General features: G+C 49.7%; 1 protein-coding gene across 1 annotated transcript in view; it reads right to left on the bottom strand.

Moving 5' to 3' along the window:
- Positions 1-6,712: 6,712 nt before the first annotated feature.
- KIT (KIT proto-oncogene, receptor tyrosine kinase) overlaps positions 6,713-13,770 on the bottom strand; it is a 111,304-nt gene continuing 104,246 nt past the window's right edge. The window contains exons 18-21 of the mRNA XM_075544967.1: positions 11,987-12,098; positions 11,769-11,868; positions 10,933-11,038; positions 6,713-8,898 (exon numbers count right to left, since the gene is read on the bottom strand). Of these exons, the coding sequence (XP_075401082.1) occupies positions 8,782-8,898; positions 10,933-11,038; positions 11,769-11,868; positions 11,987-12,098 (435 nt within the window). The 3' untranslated portion in view covers positions 6,713-8,781. The remainder of the gene's footprint in view (positions 8,899-10,932; positions 11,039-11,768; positions 11,869-11,986; positions 12,099-13,770) is intronic.

Genomic DNA, 13,770 nt, shown 5'->3' on the forward strand with positions numbered 1-13,770 from the left:
CCACATTCCAATGAATTCTGGCTAGGGGCAAGACGATTCATATCCTTGTCAGTGGGCCTGGGGAATTCGATGGAGACTTCAGTCACGGGGGGCTTCTGTAAATGGATTTGGGGCTTTCACTATCATCCATTGCACTTCTGCAAACTGGGTGCTCAGAATTTTAGCTCTGATGGCGTCTCTTACGATTTTATTGTTAATAATTCTTTGATCACACAAGTTAGTGTTCTTCTGTTCAGCTTGAGCTTACATGGCTGTTTGTTTTAGCGTAAGCCTTGAAGACCCCAGAGGCTATTCTTTCTGATAGCTGGGCACCATCTAGTTTCTTCACCACACTTTGCTATAGCATCCATATCTTCATTGAGCTCTTCCTGAGGGCAAGTATTGAATAACACCCATCCGATGGAATATGACAAAACAAAGAGAATGACCGAAAGATGTGCACCTGTTTTATTGACTATGCAAACACTTGTGCGAATGATGACAAACTATGAATGATGTGAAGAAGGGGAATTCCAAACGTGCTCATGTGGAACCTGTACATGAGCCAAGAGTCAGAATAAGAGGATGCTACGTGGTTGACAGGAAAGGTGTGAGGTCAGGGCTGGGTCCTTTCACCATACTCCTTCAATCTGTATGCTGAGCGAACAATCTGACATGCTGAACTACATGAGGAAGGATCAAACAAAACTCATTGCTGAGTTGATTCTGACCCAGAGCAAACCTGTAGGGCAGTGTAGAACTGCTCTTGTGGGTTTCTGAGACTGACTCTCTACAGGAGAAGAAAGCCTCATCTTTCTCTCATGAAGCGCCTGGTGTGTTTGAACTGCTGACCTTGCAGTTTGCAGCCCAGTGACTAACAACTATGCCACCAAGGCTCATCAGTAGCCTTCAATTTGCAGAGGACACATCCTTGTTTGCTGAAAGTGAACAGGATTCAAAGCATTTACGGATTAAGATCAAAGATTTCAGCTTTCAGTATAGAGTATTCCTCAACATCACAAAAACAAAAAGTCTTGCAGCTGGACAACAGCAAATGGAGACAAGCCTGAAGATGTCAAAGGTATCATTTTACTTGGATCTAAGATCAAAGTAGCATAAAAAGCCAAAGTCAAGAAATCAAACAGCATACTGCATTGGGAAAATCTGCTACACGAGGCTTCTTTAAAATGTTTATAAGAAAAGATGTCATTTTTGAGGACTAACGTGAGCCTGACCGAAGCTATGGTATTTTCAACGTGCACAGGAATGCTAGATGGTGATTAAGGAAGACCAGAGAATTGATGCATTTGAATTATGGGAGTGGCCAGGAACATTGAAAACACCACGGCTGCCAGTAGAACTAACACACCTGTCTTGAATCAAGTAGTCAGAATGCTCCTTAATGGCAAGGATGGAGAAATTTTGTCTCCCACACTTTGAATATGCTATTAGAAGGGATCAGTCTCTGGAGGCGGATTTTGTGCTTGGTAGAGATCCATGAGAAGAGGAAGACCCGCAAAGAGATGGATCCACACAGTGGCTGAAACAATGGGTTCCACTACAAGCATCGCGCTGATGTACACCTGGGCCATGTTATGCTCTGTCGTACACAGGGTCACTCTGAGTCAAAGCCACTTGGACACCTAACAACCATGGTCTATTAACTATGTCTCAACACTCGACATGTAACCATTGCTGTGTAATGTATCCCAACTCTTATCAACTCTGTAACACAAAGTAGAATTGCCCTCAAGACTTCCATGGCTCTAATTCTTATTGGAAGTAGACTGTCGGATCTTTCTCCAGCAGAATTGGTGGGTCCAACCGCCAACCTGTAGATTAGCAGTATAGCACTTGACCATGGTAACACCCGGACACATTGATCAAGATGCTGTGATGGCTTTACGACAAGTACGTGGACATGAAGAGCAGCTCACACGTCGCTGAACGGGGAATCCGATAGCAAGAAGAAATGACCTTGTGTGCAGCGCACGAAGATTAAATAAATAAGTAAGAAAGATTAAGAGTCATAGTGCAAGGCTGTACATTGCCTTGAATCGAAGGCCAAGAGGAGATAGAAACAGAATGGGCCAGAGGCCATGTGAGGAGAGATGGACTGAAAATGCTCCAGTGCTGTTGAAAGACACACTTCATAGCTTCCAGAAGCCCAAGGAATCCCATATCAGAGAAACATGAAGACATTTGAGCTTAGATTTATCACAGTAAGATTATAACGACCCGAAACAGAGAGAGGATGTTAGAAGTAATCAAGAAAACTAGATAACCTTCTAAGGAATGAAAGGCTGATGCTGTGATTAAACGTGCTAGAAAAGAGGAATAAAATTGCTAACCACAAGTGGCACATCCACTGACATTCTGTTTTTCAGGAATAAAGATGCTGTTGCATTTGATCAGGTACAGATGAAGACTCGCCACCTGCAGCCCTGCACTGACACGAAGTTCCTCCTCTGTCACCGGTGACAGGACCAAGGGAGATAGACCAGAAACTTCATGTGAGCGCGTCAGATGAAAGAAGACAACCGAGGACTAACTGGAGCCACGACGCTTCAAAGGCGTGATGGAGGAAGAGAGGAAAGGAGGAGAGAGGACAGGAAACGGGAGAACCACCTGCCTTGGACCACCTGGACCAGACATTGCTGGATAACAGAATTCAGGTAAATGCTCCATATTTGTCACTTGGGAGATCATTTGTGATCTAGAGACAGTTTGGGTACTTGAAGCCTTTGTGGCACAGTAGGTTATGCATTTGGCTGCTAAGCACAACGTCAGTAGTTCAAAACTACAGGTCCCACTGGCTAGAACTTTTATTTTCCTATTTCCCTTCTTTTCTGGATGTGTGGGAGAAAGATGAGGCTTTCTACTCCTGTAGTCAGAAGCCCTGGGGGCATCGACTCTGTCCTATAGGGTCTCTATAAGTCAGACCCAACTCAACGTCAGGGGGTTTGGCTTGTTTTTGGTTTGAACGTGGACTAGGAGCCCTGTTGTAGCCGTGGGCTGGGGATTGGGCTGCTAACCCTCAAGTCATCAGTTACAACCGTCCAGCTCTGCTCTGGTTTAAGAGGCAGTCTCAGAAACCCCACAGACTCACCAGGCATCCGAATCAACTACAGAACTGTGGGTTTAGTTTTGGGGGGTTTAGTGAGGTCCAGGTCGCCTGCTACAAAACTGAGGGTGTTTGAGACACTACCCTCTGATGGCCCAGCTGGTCCTGAGATCTCACCTGTGGGGCATTTCTCCCATAAAACCTCTGGCTTGGCTGACAGGTTTCTGAAGTCAAACCTGGGGTGGGAGTGGTCTTCCTCAGGCTTCATCCAGAACCTCAAGCCCACAGACCCCTTGGCAGCTTCAGCACTGAATAAGGAAGAGAACTTCTGCCACTTTCCCTTCCTCTCCACCCTTCCCCATCTGCCCGAGACCCTTTTTCCTTTACTTCTCTCCTCCTGGGTCCCACAAAGCAGCTGTGTGGCTCAGTAAGACATTCTAGTTCCCCTTTGTCATCCCTGGTGGGAAATGAAGTTGCCCTCACAGGCCCCACTCTGGGTAACGCATTGAGTTTCTTCTATTCCCCATCTTGTCGAGATCCACTTCCTCCCAGTCAGCTCCCCCTGGCCCCCAAGGTTGATGACACGTTCAATTACCCATTCAAAGAAAACATTAATAAACCACACGTGAAGCACTGCTGGAAACTGCTAGAGATTCTGAGATGGGAACACCTGCAGCCCAAGAGAAGGGAAATGGGTCATCATTTAAGCCTCTTCCCGTGGGTTAACTCCAATTGGTTCAAATCGGCTTCGGGGAAGGAAGCTGATTGACTCGGGGAAGGAAGAGGCCTCTGTGATGGATGAGTGATGTCTGGGCGGTAGGAGTCAGGGCGGCTGTCCTGTAGGAGGAGAGAAGCCGGCACGGGAGAACCAGGTATTTGCCATCTCTGGTGGAGAGACTCAGATGAGGATTTGAATTCTGATTCCATGTCCTGCCATGTCAGAGTCGGCAGAACGTAACCTCTTTGCGACCTTTGGCTGTTTAAGTTCTGTGTCTGGACAGTTAGCTATTTTAACCAGCGCGTGCAACCAGTGACGCTTATCAAATACAAGAGCTTTATAGTCGTTCGCTTTGAGACAGGATATTGGGAGAGGCCTAGGGGAGACTGAACGCAGTACATAGCAGAATAGTGTCTGCATGCCTTGGAAATCAGGGCAGCTTCCGACTGAGGTTATCTGGCAGGTGTTGAAAGACGGGGTCGCGTTGGGAGGGCAGACAGTGTGAAGGCTGAGAGTGGAGGCAGAGAAGAGCAGAACACACGCATTCATGGGAACGGGGTTGCCATGAACTTGCCTCGACTTAGTGCAGCAGTTCTCAACCTGTGGGTCGTGACCCCTTTGGGGTTGAACGACCCTTTCGCAGAGCTTGCCGGATTCATCATAGTAGCAAAATGACAGTGAGTGAAGTAGCAACAAAAATAGTGTTATGGTTGGAGCGTCATCACAACATGAAGAATTGTATGAAAGGGTCGCGGCAGTAGGAAGGTTGAGAACCGCTGACTTAGTGGCTAGCGGTGGTGGCAGCACCAAGACAGAGAACCCTGTCAGGAGGGGCAGAGGCAAGCACACACACGAGTTGGGATTTTAATATAATCATCTCTATCGTTCATTTATGTTTCACAGCAAACTCCTCCACTTTCATTTGCATTTATTAGGGAGGTAACAACATGCGCTTCTTGACTCAAGAGCTCTGTGTGCAGTGACAAGGAGGTTATGCCCAGGCAGGGGTGATCTTTCCCCAACCCGATTTGGATTTGTTAGGTATAGTTGACCAAAGGTAAAGCTATCACTCTTGAGGAAGCATTGGATTGCTAGCGGCAAAGGTCAGTGGTTCGAAGCCACCAACTGTTCCCTGGAGAAAGAGGAGGCTCTCTGCCCCGTTAGAGATTTACAAAGCCTCAGAAACCCTACAAAGATGTGCGATGGGTTGGAATCGTCAGTGGCAGAGGCTTGTAAAGTACTAGATACCCGAACAAGGTCCTTCTCCGAGCTTCCCATTAGTAGGTGGAGAGGTCAAACAAAAACAAACAAGCTGGCACCGAGTTGCTGCCGACTCGCAGTAACCCCATTGGACAGAGTCGAACTGCAACTTGGTATTTCTGAGACTGGAAATCTTTGCAGGCACAAGAAGTCTCTTACTTCTCCCTCAGAGTGGCAGGTGGGTGCTAAGTGCTGGCTGTAGCTTCCAGCCCAATCTGAGACCCATGAGGCCAGCAGGGCTCCTCAGGGCATTTGGGTTCCTGTTACACAGCAGGAGGGAGGCAGCACTGGCACTAGAATTCAAACTCACTTTGAACCCAAACGCTAAATACATCATGGCTGCTGTTAAAAGACCAGCTAAGGGGATTAACCGCAAGGGCAGCAGTTCGAAACCACCAGCAACAATTCAGCATAAAGAAGAGACTTTCGCCTCTGGTCAAGAGTTAGTCTTGGAAACCTACAGGGGCAGTTCTGTCCTGTCCTACAGGGTGACTGAGAGTGGTCTTTTGACTTGAAAACTATAGGAGGCCCTTGCCAGTTGCTTCCAATCGCAATGACTTTACATACAGAAAAACGACCAACCTCACACCCACTGTCATTCTGACTCAGGGTGACCACGTGGGGTCCAGGGTAGAACTTCGCCGAGTTTTCTCTGCTATAGTGTGTATGGACGCAGATGGCCACCCAGCATGCGGGTAGGCTGGGACGGCTGATCGCTGGGTAAGCAACAAAGCACGTAACTGCTTGAACCACCGGGGATTCTCAGCGATCATCCTAGCAATGTGTAAAATCTCCAAAATGTTTCCTTGCGTCCTTTTTGAACCAAGATCCCGGCTTTAGGCATAGTGTGAAAACATAAACAACAAGAATCCTTACTGCCACTGAGCTGATTCCAACTCATAACAACCCTAATTGGGTCCCAGAGGTTGTAAACTGTGATAGGAGCACACAGGCTCATCTTTCATCAATGCAATAGCTGGCAGGTTCGAACCGCCGACCTTATGGTTAGCAGTCCAGTTTGCCAGGTGAACTTACCTGACAGTACCACCAGGGCTCCTGAGGAAATAGAGTACAACAGAACCAAACTCACTGCCATGAAGGCACTTCTGACTCATAGTGACCCGGTAAGGCAGGGTGGAGCTGTCCCTGTGAGTTCCCAGACTGTCTCTCTTTAGGAGAATGGAGAGCCTCCTAATTTTCTCCCAAAGAGCAGCTGAGGGTTGAGTTGCTGACCTTGGGGTTAGCAGGCCAACATATAACGTGTAACACTATGCCACCAGGGCTCCTGAAAAATAGGACAGAGTAAATTCTTACTCGGTGTCTATTGATCTGCAAGTAGACAAATCCCAGAATCTGACAGTCTTGAGCGTACCCTATATATACCAGCTGTTACCGAGACGGATTCACGGTGTCCTTCAGATTGCGCATTTAATGAGTGATTTTTCAAAATAGATCACCAGGCCTTTCTTCTGTGGTGCCTCTGGATGGTATCTTAAACTTCCAAAGTTTTAGTCAGTAGCTGAACAAGTTACTCATTTGCACTACTCAATGGCTCCTTCCTATCTCTTTGCACAAAATGCACACCTTTCTGCTATCTGGATGAACACATGTTGACACTTAAAAGCTGAAGCCCATTGAGATCAGAACAATCAGTTGATTTATAGATTTACATTTTTATTAGAAGTCTTCAGAACACTCAACAATTGAATGACATAGCAGGAAGAAAAAGAAATGAAACACAAGGAACACAAACATCCTTGGAGCCTGCACCGCTCACTTATTTACACATAAAGTTACTGTATATTTATATATATATAAAAAAAATATTTCCAGGGACTCATGGGCTGGGAAATCTTCAAAAGACATTATTGCTACATCTCAGTATTTACAAAAACCAAAAAAGACAACAAAGAAATGCAACTTAAGTTCAAACATGAAGCCACTGCAAAGAAAGTATCTGATGTGTTAAAAAAACAAAATCCCAAATTATAAAAATATAAACTTTCCAGAATATCCAAGACAAACTCTGAATGATCTGCCCCTGAAATACCTAGACATCTATAATTAACTACCATTTTCTTTACTGTGAAAGACCATAGAAATGCAAAGGATTATTTTTCCCCGTACAAAGAAAGGCAAATGGCCACAGTCTCTATGTGACAGCACTACCCAGAAACCCGTGCACTTCGGGAAGGTGCAGGGCATGGAACTCCAGTGCAAATGGGCATTTCCAGATGGACGGCCTCAGTCCTCTACAGGCCGTCTGGGGCACAGAGCGGGAAACCATGAGAGCAGCACACCTGCATCTTACAAGACAACACACGGAGCTGGCCACCACCTTGTTGACTTCTGACAGTTGGGCGGCGAGGGACCAATGAAAATGGATAGCTCTGAACGGCTTCATGGGTAAAACTTAACTAGGTTTCAGTGGGACAGTAGCACTAACAAAGTCTCCGGGATGGAAACAGTATGTTGAATACAAATAACAGTGACTTAAAGGCAGGTGGACTGCAACTCAATGGGTACGTAAGCACCCTGCTTCCTATATTCCTTTGTGTCGGCTTTGGGTAGGCTACGCGAGACAGCTTCGAGAAGAGCAACAAGAGCAGTCGTAATGAAAGCCACGTTCCAGCTGGGGCACTAAAGGACCCTCAGGGGCTCAAAGCAACAAGACCCGAAAAAAAATATTTGTCTACACTCAGATGCACACGCTGCTATAGATATATATATACATACTGGCCCAACGTCCAGGACATGCCCAGAAAAAGGGCTGATTCTAAATGTTCCTTCTTGTTGCCTACGGATCAGAACCGGGAGTGCACAGCTCCCTCCTGCGGCCCGAATCAGGGCAGGAAAATCAGTAACTGGGTCTAAACTGCATCCCAACTGTGGAGGGTGACGCTGGTCTGGAGCTGGTAGGCCGGCTCAACAACCAGGTCAAAGGGCTGAGACTCTGCTTGCAATGAGGCCTTTTCCCATCTGAAAAGAAGCCTGAAGGGGGGTCCTTCAGCCTGGCCGGCTCCTTTCTGCGCCCGCACACACTGGGCCCAGTGCCGGAGCTAGGCACAACCATGTAGACGCCCAACTCCCCGCCACCTCTAATGTCGGAGCATGTGTTTTGGTAGATACAGATGTTGGCTGGGGAGGCCTTCTCTCTCAGTCAACTCCTTAAAAGCAAATTCTATTTATACAAAGCCAGGCCAGCAGCACAGAAAGCCGGGCTGTGGTTCACAGCCATGCATCTGTTTGCTCCCAGGGAGCCATCCCGTGGCCTCATTCCACCATAAAGAACCTATTTGGGGAAGACCTGATGTTCACGGACGCCAGGCAGCCTCTTGTTGTGAATAACTATTTCCCACATAAAGGGCTAACGTTTCGGCGTCACCTCGGTGTGAAGGATTCCGCGGGCCAGCAGGATGGCTAGTGTTCCCCAATAAGCGCTGTGCCTCACGTCTCACAAAGACGCTGAGAAGCCCTCGAAAGGACTCCGAGGGGTCCGGTCCGCCCCACGCCTTCCCAGTCAAATTGTGCTTTTTATTTCCTCTTTACTAAGCTACCTTGCTATTGGGAATATATACAATCCCCACCCCGGCAACGGGACAGAGGCTGGCCATGACCACTGGCCGCTCAGGAAGCATGTTCATAAAGGCGGATGGGGATGCAGGCCGGGGTGCGGAGAAGTAACACTATGGAGGATCCAGAAGCAGGCAGGGGCCGGTCCTGGGGGCGGAGGCTGTCCGTCCCAGAGCATCTCCCGGCCTCACACGTCTTCGTGCACAAGCAGAGGCTGGGTGGAGGAGGCGCTGCTGCCCACGGAGTTGATCCGCACCGAGTGGTCTGCGGGGATGGGGCTGGGGTTGGCGAAATTGGAGTACAGCTGAGGAAAAAAGCACACAGTCAGCACACCCGGCTCCCAGCCTGCGCACATCGGTCGGGGCACACGGATTGTTTCTGAATCCCAAACAACCGGGTAAGCATCTTTGCACAAACATGGAGCCAAAGCAAAACAGCGTGGCTTTACCACCCTCCTGTCTCCAGGGTCAGATTGCATAAGGAGCGGGTGAAGGAAACATTACTTTCCATTCTGGGCGGACATAGGTGCCTGTTTTCAGCCATCACTCACCCAGTGAGCTGGCTGACCCCGCCTGCTAATGAGGGGTGGACACTTGTTAACACAGCCACCAAAGCAGCAGGGGACAGCTCACCTAAAAGGAGCCTTAGTGGCACAATGGTGAAGCGCTGGGCTTCCAGCCCAAGCCCCTTCCTCCCCCTCCCCCCAAGCTCCCCAGGCAAAAGACGTGGGGATCCGTTCTGTAAAGATCAGCACCCAAGAACCCCGCCCCCCCACACACACCCCCTCCAGGGCAACCAACTCTCTGAGGAAAACTATTTGACACGATGTGTGTGCGCGATATGTAGGTAGGACCCCTGGTGATCTGTTGGACGACTAACCACAAAGTCAGGGGTTCAAAACCATCAGCTGCGCTGCGGGCAAAAGACGGGGCTCTCTAGGCCCATAAACAGTTTCCGTCACAGAAATCCACAGGGGAAGTTCTACCCTGTGCTATAGGGTCTATGAGTCGTTATCGACTCGGTGACGCTGATATATTTTTAATGTGTGTGTGTATTAATAAACTCCAAACTCACTACCACTGAGTTGATCCTGACTCAAACCGACCCTATAGGACACAGTGAAACTGCCGTGAGTTTTGTGGCCGGGCTCTTACAGGGAACAGAAAGCCTCCTGGAATTGCTGATCTTGCTTGTGGTTAGCAGCTCAACACATCACCCACTTCATCAGGGAGGCTCTCTCCATATGCACATGCAAATATGTCTTCCGTATGCAGATGCCTATGTAACTACACCCTTGAACATGAAATGTAGATGTTGTGTTGGTGGACAGGCTGGTCTGTTTTCACCACAATTAAAAAGACAAAGAGAGAGAAATGTTTAGGCTTCCCACTCTTCCTGACAGGACATATCTGGAAATAATCACTCCCTAAATGGGTTTATCAATAAGCTTTAAAGCCAACTGCCACTCAGTAAACCAAACCAAACTCACTGATAGCAGATGCCATTGGCTGAGAACTTAGGTGGCCCCCTCCGGGGCCTCGCATGGAGAATCAAAGCCTCTGAATGGAAAACTCTGCTGAATGTGAAATATGCTTTGGCCAGAAGAGCACGTTTGATCCCAGACTATTGGTGGCATGTCACTAGAAGAACCAGAAAAGTGAGCTGCCAGCCCACAAGCCAGCAGGAAAAGGAGATGGAATGGTGCGCGAGGGGGAAGGGACAGGCTGACACCACATGACACAAGGGCAGCTTGACAAAAATCGACATCCAAGTGAGTTTCCCCAATTCTTCCTAAAACGCAGGAGAGGAAACAGGGGATTCCACTTTCCGTTCCTCCGTCACCACCACCCCCATCCCTGAAAACGACGGGGAGGGAGCCTCCCCGACTTTATTAGCTGAGGCTCATGGGCATGATACTCTCTGCCACTTTCCAGAGGTGCCTGTTTGAGCAGAAGGCTGACTTTGCTGCAGTAACAAGCCGTTGGTTCTCGGCTTTTATTCACTCCAGGCCTGCAGAGTGAATGGCTTGACAGGTGAGAGAGAGGACACACCATGGGGCCATGGCCAGCATTTGGGGCCGGGGAGGAAACAGCTGATCCTTCCAGAAACTTCTACCTCCACATTCTGAGTGCAAAGCACCCCACCCTGACCCCACCGCATCCCCCAACCTTCTAGGCTCACAACAGCGGGGCTCTGGGTAGAAAGAACTTATTTCCACGGCTCCTTTTCGGAGCCTGAAGCGCCATTGATTACCTAAGCCGGGGCCAGAGCTGGAGGGAGGGTTGGAGGGCGCCTGAAAGGTGGAAAGAGGGGCCACCCTCCGGGGCTCCGCACTCACGTGATTGGAGCTATCTGAGAGCTGCTTCTCAATGAGCTGAACCACTTGCTTGAAGGTTGGCCGCTTGAGGGGGTCGGCATCCCAGCAAGTCTTCATGATGTCGTACCTGCAGAATCAGGCGAGTTACCTCACTCCCACTGCTGGACGTGCGGGAGGACATGGGCGTAAAGGGAAAAATCCAGGTCCGTAGCGAACCATTCCAATTCAAGAATGACCGAGCGCAGGCAGGTAATGTGCACAGCAGCTAAGAGGGAGGTGGGAGATTCAAGTCCACGTGGACGTACCTCAAAAGAAAGGCCTGGTGATTGTTTCCTAAAGAAAAAATGGGCCACTGGGACCCCTAAGGAGCGCAGTAGTCCGACACACCGGGGGTGACCGGGAGTCCGAATCGACTCCACAGCAACCTCATTGCCCACAATCGAAACTCCAAACCTACTGCCACAGAGTTGATTCCAATGCAGTGTGACCCTATGGGGCAGGGTGGAACTGCCCCCGTGGGTCTCTGAGACTGTTAGCTCTTTGTGGGGACAGGAAGCCTCATCTTTCTCTCGAGGAACGGCTGGTGGCTTTGAACAGCTGACCTTGTGGTTAGCAGCCCCACGCCTCAACCACTATGCCACCAGGGCTCAGCACTGGGGACCTAGCAGACCTGAGATGCCCCTGATGCCGTGTGGGTTAGGCGCGGCTAATGAACTGAAGCTGGAGAAACGACGTGAGCCCAGGTGATATTTCAAGCTGTGCTGAGGAACAAACCCCCTCCACACCTGGCATTGTGGCTAAAAACAGGAAGAGAAATGGGGAAATGCTCTCTTCAGAGAGAGCGTCTTGGCCCTTACATTTCGGCAGGTGCGTGCTCAGGGCTGAACATCCGGAAGCCCTCCTTGATCATCTTGTAGAACTTCGAATCGACTGGCATGCCAGGGTAGGGGCTGCTTCCTGGGGTAAACAGAGCACGCGTCCGTCAGTGTGAACCACAAGCAAGATGCTGCGACAAACTGGAATAGGACGAGACTCGGTGCCTCATCAAGGGGCCTTTGGCAAGAATCCGTGTTACCTAAAGAGAACAGCTCCCACAGAAAAATCCCGTAGGACCAGACATCGCTTTCAAACGTGTACACGCAGTTGAAGATGCTCTCCGGAGCCATCCACTTCACGGGGAGTCGAGCCTGTAACGGCAAGAGGAGAGATCCGGCAGTGTTCATTGAGAATGCTCACCCCCTGACCGGGAGCTACCCTGCTGCTGGAGGGGGGCTTCTCAACAAGACCTTGGATCTCGTAAGTCCTCAGCGAATCCCAACGGCTGACCACGAATGATCCCATGACCGCCGTTTTAACAACAGGGCCATTCAGTGGGCGCAGCACCACGGTGAGAGCAGACGCCACACACGGACAAACAAGGGCTGGAACCCTGACGCTCTGCCACAGGCTGAGTAAAGCAGAGGTGAGGCAGGTGAAACTGAGTGTCAAGTTTGCCCTTTGTCTGAGTAACAGAAACCCGGCCACCCACACACAGTGAGGTGACACTTCCCTGTCCCCACGGCCACCTGCTGCAGTCTGGGTCACTTGATTATAAGAGAAAATAGGGCAGATTTAAGAAAACCTTCTGAAATACATAACTGGCAGAGGCCTCCTGCTTCCTTCTTCTGTCGCTATGCCACCTCCCATCATGGCCATATTGCACCATGAAGGTGGCACCTGGGTACCCCTGGGAAGATGAGGGTGATGCTCAGGTACCCCTTGGCAGTTGAGGGCAATACCCAGGTACCGACTGTTACCCTTCCATTTATCCCACTTTTATTTTGGAGTTTCTATCCTGGGTAAGGAGTCTGGGGTAGCACAAATGGTTGGCTCGCTCAGCTGCTAACCACAAGACTGGAGGTTCGAATCCACCCAGGGTTTCCTTGGAGGAAAGGCTTGCCAGCCTGTGTCCAGAAAAACGAGTCACTGCAACCCCTGCGGAGCACTGTTCTCCTCGGACACCTGCGGGCACCGGGCGCCAGAAAGACTCCATGGCCATGGGTGTGCTGCGGTCCCATGCCAAGGATGGCCTTCTTACCCAGACGCCGGCAAGGCCGCCTGCAGGAAGTAACTCCCATCAAACAAAACCCACTGCCACTCTGCTGAATCGCTTTCGTGTGCTTGCCTGGTGCTGCCGCCTCACTGATCTCTGCAGAGCGAGCCCTGCAGCAGGCAGGGCTGCTTGTCCTCCGGCGAGTACACCACACTGGCAAGTGGCAGCTTCCTTTAAATGCACTGCACACATCCGGACGTTTCTACCGACCATTCCTCCAACAGACCATCTGGATTCCTGGACGCTAATGCACCCTAAAAAGATCCAACCTCCTCATCCTTCCCATGGGTCTTTGGAGACTGAACGCTGTGTAAACCTCCCTCTGCCTCCACCCTTCTCAAAAGTAATTGTCGCAGATGCAAAAAGCGACCGACTTCGGTGGGAGAGATGAGGCTTTCTACTCCCTTACACACATGGTGGTTCTACTGTGTCCTGGAGGGCGGGTTGCTGAGTCGGGAATGTCTCATGGCAGTGAGCTCGGTAGCTTCCAGAGCAGGGTGAGAGCCTGTTGTTCTGTGTACTGTCTTGCTACATTACACATGTAGCAAATGTCTTGCTACATTACAAATTTAACTGCTAATATTTCGATAGCTGCAATGCAGTGGAACCGGTTTCTCTGGAAATTGTTATGTTTCATTTTGTACCTTTAAACCCACATCCAAACCAAGGGTCCGTTGGTTTCACCTTACGATGAACAGGGTTGTGGATCGAAAGTCAGTAAGAAGCCACGTGGAAGGGAAGAACTTTCTGAGAAGTTGCCGCCAGGA

Source organism: Tenrec ecaudatus, chromosome 3 (assembly GCF_050624435.1).
Source record: "Tenrec ecaudatus isolate mTenEca1 chromosome 3, mTenEca1.hap1, whole genome shotgun sequence".
In the NCBI taxonomy this organism is placed as follows: Eukaryota; Metazoa; Chordata; class Mammalia; order Afrosoricida; family Tenrecidae; genus Tenrec; species Tenrec ecaudatus.